Source organism: Petromyzon marinus, assembly GCF_048934315.1.
Source record: "Petromyzon marinus isolate PM22_M1 ecotype Great Lakes invasive population chromosome 85 unlocalized genomic scaffold, UKy_Petmar_22M1.pri1.0 chr85_unloc.2, whole genome shotgun sequence".
NCBI lineage: Eukaryota > Metazoa > Chordata > Hyperoartia > Petromyzontiformes > Petromyzontidae > Petromyzon > Petromyzon marinus.
In genome coordinates this window covers 297704-300114 of record NW_027422647.1, presented here as the reverse complement: position 1 = coordinate 300114, position 2411 = coordinate 297704, and the positions used below count along the sequence as shown (strand labels likewise).

The window sequence follows — 2411 nt, the reverse complement described above, 5'->3', positions numbered from 1 at the left end:
TACCTGACTAACTAACTACCTGACTAACTAACTACCTGACTAACTACCTGACTAACTACCTGACTAACTAACTACCTGACTAACTAACTAGCTACCTGACTAACCACCTGACTAACCACCTGAATCATCACCTGTGCTAGGTGGCTGTGGACCCTCTCGGCCTACCGCTAACTAACTACCTGACTAACTACCTAACTAACTAACTACCTGACTAACTAACTACCTGACTAACTACCTAACTAACTAACTACCTGACTAACTACTTGACTAACTAACTACTTGACTAACTAACTACTTGACTAACTAACTACCTGACTAACTAACTACCTGACTAACTACCTGACTAACTAACTAACTACCTGACTAACTAACTACCTGACTAACTAACTACCTGACTAACTACCTGACTAACTAACTAACTACCTGACTAACTAACTACCTGACTAACTAACTACCTGACTAACTAACTACCTGACTAACTAACTACCTGACTAACTAACTACCTGACTAACTAACTACCTGACTAACTAACTACCTGACTAACTAACTACCTGACTAACTAACTACCTAACTAACTAACTACCTGACTAACTAACTACCTAACTAACTAACTACCTGACTAACTAACTACCTGACTAACTACCTGACTGACTAACTACCTGACTAACTAACTAACCACCTGACTAACTAACTAACCACCTGACTAACCACCTGAATCATCACCTGACTAACCACCTGAATCATCACCTGACTAACCACCTGAATCATCACCTGACTAACCACCTGAATCATCACCTGACTAACTAACCACCTGAATCATCACCTGACTAACCACCTGACTAACCACCTGAATCATCACCTGTGCTAGGTGGCTGTGGACCCTCTCGGCCTACCGCTAACTAACTAACTACCTGACTAACCACCTGACTAACCACCTGACTAACCACCTGACTAACCACCTGAATCATCACCTGACTAACCACCTGAATCATCACCTGACTAACCACCTGACTAACCACCTGACTACCTGACTAACCACCTGACTAACTACCTGACTAACTAGCTACCTGACTAACCACCTGAATCATCACCTGACTAACTACCTGACTAACTACCTGACTAACCACCTGACTAACCACCTGACTAACCACCTGACTAACCACCTGACTAACTAACTAACCACCTGACTAACCACCTGACTAACTACCTGACTAACTACCTGACTAACTACCTGACTAACTAACTACCTGACTAACCACCTGACTAACCACCTGACTAACCACCTGACTAACTAACTACGTGACTAACCACCTGAATCATCACCTGACTAACTACCTGACTAACTACCTGACTAACCACCTGAATCATCACCTGTGCTAGGTGGCTGTGGACCCTCTCGGCCTACCGCTAACTAACTACCTGACTAACTAACCACCTGACTAACTAACTACCTGACTAACTAACTAGCTACCTGACTAACCACCTGACTAACTACCTGACTAACTAACTAGCTACCTGACTAACTACCTGACTAACTACCTGACTAACTACCTGACTAACCACCTGACTAACTACCTGACTAACCACCTGAATCATCACCTGTGCTAGGTGGCTGTGGACCCTCTCGGCCTACCGCTAACTAACTAACTAACTACATGACTAACTAACTAACTACCTGACTAACTAACTACCTAACTAACTAACTAACTACCTGACTAACTAACTACCTAACTAACTAACTAAGTAACTAACTACCTGACTAACTAACTACCTGACTAACTAACTAACTACATGACTAACTAACTACCTAACTAACCACCTGACTAACCACCTGACTAACCACCTGAATCATCACCTGAATCATCACCTGGAATCATCACCTGAATCATCACCTGAATCATCACCTGAATCATCACCTGTGCTAGGTGGCTGTGGACCCTCTCGGCCTACCGAGAGGCTTCTCCGTTGTGGAGTTCCCGACGGCGGCCGACGCCGAAGTGGCCCAGCGCCTCTCACACGGCCACACCGTGCCCCTGGCCCGTGGTGTGGCCGGCACCAACGGCGGTGGTGGTGTGGCCGGAGTGCGTGGTGGTGGTGGTGGTGGTGGTGGTAGTGGTGGTAGTAGTGGTGGTGGTAGTGGTGGTAGTAGTGGTGCTGGTAGTGGTAGTGGTGGTGTGGCCGGAGTGGGTGGTGGTGGTGGTAGTGGTGGTGGTGCTGGTAGTAGTGGTAGTGGCGGTAGTGGTGGTGGTGTGGCCGGAGTGGGTGGTAGCGGTGGTGGCAGTGGTGGTGTGGCCGACACCAATGGTGGGGATAGTGGCGGTGGTGGTAGTGGTGGTGGTGTAGCAGGTAGTAGTGGTGGCAGTAGTGGTGGTGGTGGTGGTGTGGCCGGGACCAATGGGTGGGGGTGGTAG

The 2411-nt window shown here is 47.3% G+C and overlaps 1 protein-coding gene across 1 annotated transcript in view; it reads left to right on the top strand.

Annotated features, from left to right (window-relative positions):
• Window positions 1-2411, top strand: part of LOC142908536 (ribonucleoprotein PTB-binding 1-like) — an 18140-nt gene extending 15729 nt beyond the window's left edge. Inside the window, exon 6 of the mRNA XM_076059275.1 lies at window positions 1926-2411. Coding sequence (XP_075915390.1) covers window positions 1926-2411 — 486 coding nt within the window. The remainder of the gene's footprint in view (window positions 1-1925) is intronic.